Raw genomic sequence first — 1,864 nt, 5'->3', positions numbered from 1 at the left:
TTGAAGCCAAGTACCATCACAGTGTGTGTAGCAGAATAAGCTGATGATGAACTTCCCGGTTCAGCTGGTCAGCGTAATATTTCCATATGGCTGTGAGTTTTCAGTCATACACAGCGTGAGTGTGTATAAATTGATCTCGCACTCTCTGTGTGGCTCTCATTTTCTGTTATACTGAACATCTAGAGCATGACTGGAACCAACATGTGCACAGAAGCTGCATTCGCTGACCTCTGATGTTGAGATATAAGCCCCTCACACATGTCCGACTCTAGAACTCCATGATTTTCCCTCCAACTGTTTATCTTATAAATCACACAAGTCCCACTTCATTGAGTGTCTGTGAAGCGTAACGGGAGTCTATCCACTACACTTCTACTAAAGGCCTCCACGCTCAGCTGACTCCAACCTCCCACTGAGGAGCAGACCATTGGCTTGGGAGAAGGGGTCAGAGGTCATGGCTTAACAGGGTTAAGGGATTTTTTTTTTTACAAGGGTGGGAGGATGTTCTCATAATTGGGTGGTTGATGATGGTGTGGTGAGGTCCTTATTTTTTCAACACCCAATGTCATTTAGGCTTCATAACCTAAAAATGTAAGCACTTTTGGTGTAACAAAAAACCTGTAATTACTTTTATTACTGTGTCTGTTCAAGACTACAGGATTTTTAAGAATGTCTTTTATTAGAGTTTTATGTGTTGACAGTAAATACACTTGGTCGGTAAGATTATTGAATGTTTTTATGCTCACCAAGGCTGCATTTATTTGATAATAAATAGAGTAAAACAGTAATATTACAAAATATTTAAATATCACATCACATCACATCAAAAATGGCATTAGTGTATTTCTGCTTGGTTTTTGGTCCATTATACTTCACTAACCCCAATGTCTTCATATCGCAGACCAGCTGAAGATCACTAATCTCCGTCTGAACTTAACCAAGCTGCACACTCTGGGTGATAACCTGCTGGACTCACGGACTGAGATCAAAGAGAAATATTACTATGCCATATATGAGCTGGTTGTCAGGGGCAACTGCTTCTGCTATGGCCACGCCTCTGAATGTGCTCCTATTGACGGCATCAGGGATGACATTGAGGGCATGGTGAGTAACAAAACTGTAGCTAGTTGTAGGGATGCATAATGTACTAGTACCAAATTGGTTATATCAGACAAAACTGTAGAATTTTTAGATTTAATGGTTTTGGTTAATATTAGATATTACCTTTGCTGTCATCTAACACTCACTGAAAGTTAATTTTCAAAAAGCCCTAATAATTAAATAACATTGTTAAATGTAATCTTTAGCAAATCTCAAAATGGATATCCATTTTCATACTGCACATTAAAATGTTGTAATGCCTAAATTCACTTGTAACATTTAAAACGGTTTAGATTTTAGTGTTTTATTTACATATAGTTTATTTAGACAAAGCAGTATAGAATTTTTATATGGACCATTTATGTGTAATCGACCATAACATGAAAAAAATGATCAGCTTATTGTATCCGAAGGCAAACATTAAGTCACCAGAGAGGTTAATACTGCAAGAGAAGCTGAAAGTCAGTGTTTTCATCTCTAGGTACACGGGAGGTGTGTGTGCAAACACAACACCAAAGGACTGAACTGTGAACAGTGTGATGGCTTCTATAATGACCTGCCCTGGAGACCAGCTGAGGGCCGTAATACTAACGCCTGCAAGAGTAATTATGAAGAATCATTATAATATAGCTCATAAAGTACATAGAGACATACATCTCTTATGACGCGGTTAACACTTTCCTCTTTTTCCCAGAATGCAACTGTAACGGTCACTCCGACCAGTGTCACTTTGACATGGCGGTCTATCTGGCTACGGGGAACG

The 1,864-nt window shown here is 38.9% G+C and overlaps 1 protein-coding gene across 1 annotated transcript in view; it reads left to right on the top strand.

The window, feature by feature from the left end:
* Positions 1–891: 891 nt before the first annotated feature.
* The window catches only part of LOC107578046 (laminin subunit beta-1-like), a gene marked incomplete at both ends in the record, with an annotated part of 5,798 nt that continues 4,825 nt past the window's right edge, over positions 892–1,864 (top strand). The window contains 3 exons of the mRNA XM_016264045.1: positions 892–1,104; positions 1,583–1,703; positions 1,796–1,864. The exon at positions 1,796–1,864 is cut by the window's right edge and continues 126 nt beyond it. Of these exons, the coding sequence (XP_016119531.1) occupies positions 892–1,104; positions 1,583–1,703; positions 1,796–1,864 (403 nt within the window). The remainder of the gene's footprint in view (positions 1,105–1,582; positions 1,704–1,795) is intronic.

The sequence above is a fragment of the Sinocyclocheilus grahami genome, unplaced genomic scaffold (assembly GCF_001515645.1).
Source record: "Sinocyclocheilus grahami isolate Dianchi unplaced genomic scaffold, SAMN03320097.WGS_v1.1 scaffold8524.1, whole genome shotgun sequence".
NCBI classification, from domain to species: Eukaryota; Metazoa; Chordata; class Actinopteri; order Cypriniformes; family Cyprinidae; genus Sinocyclocheilus; species Sinocyclocheilus grahami.
Note: the sequence above shows the minus strand (reverse complement) of the source record. Positions and strands in the feature narration are given on the sequence as shown.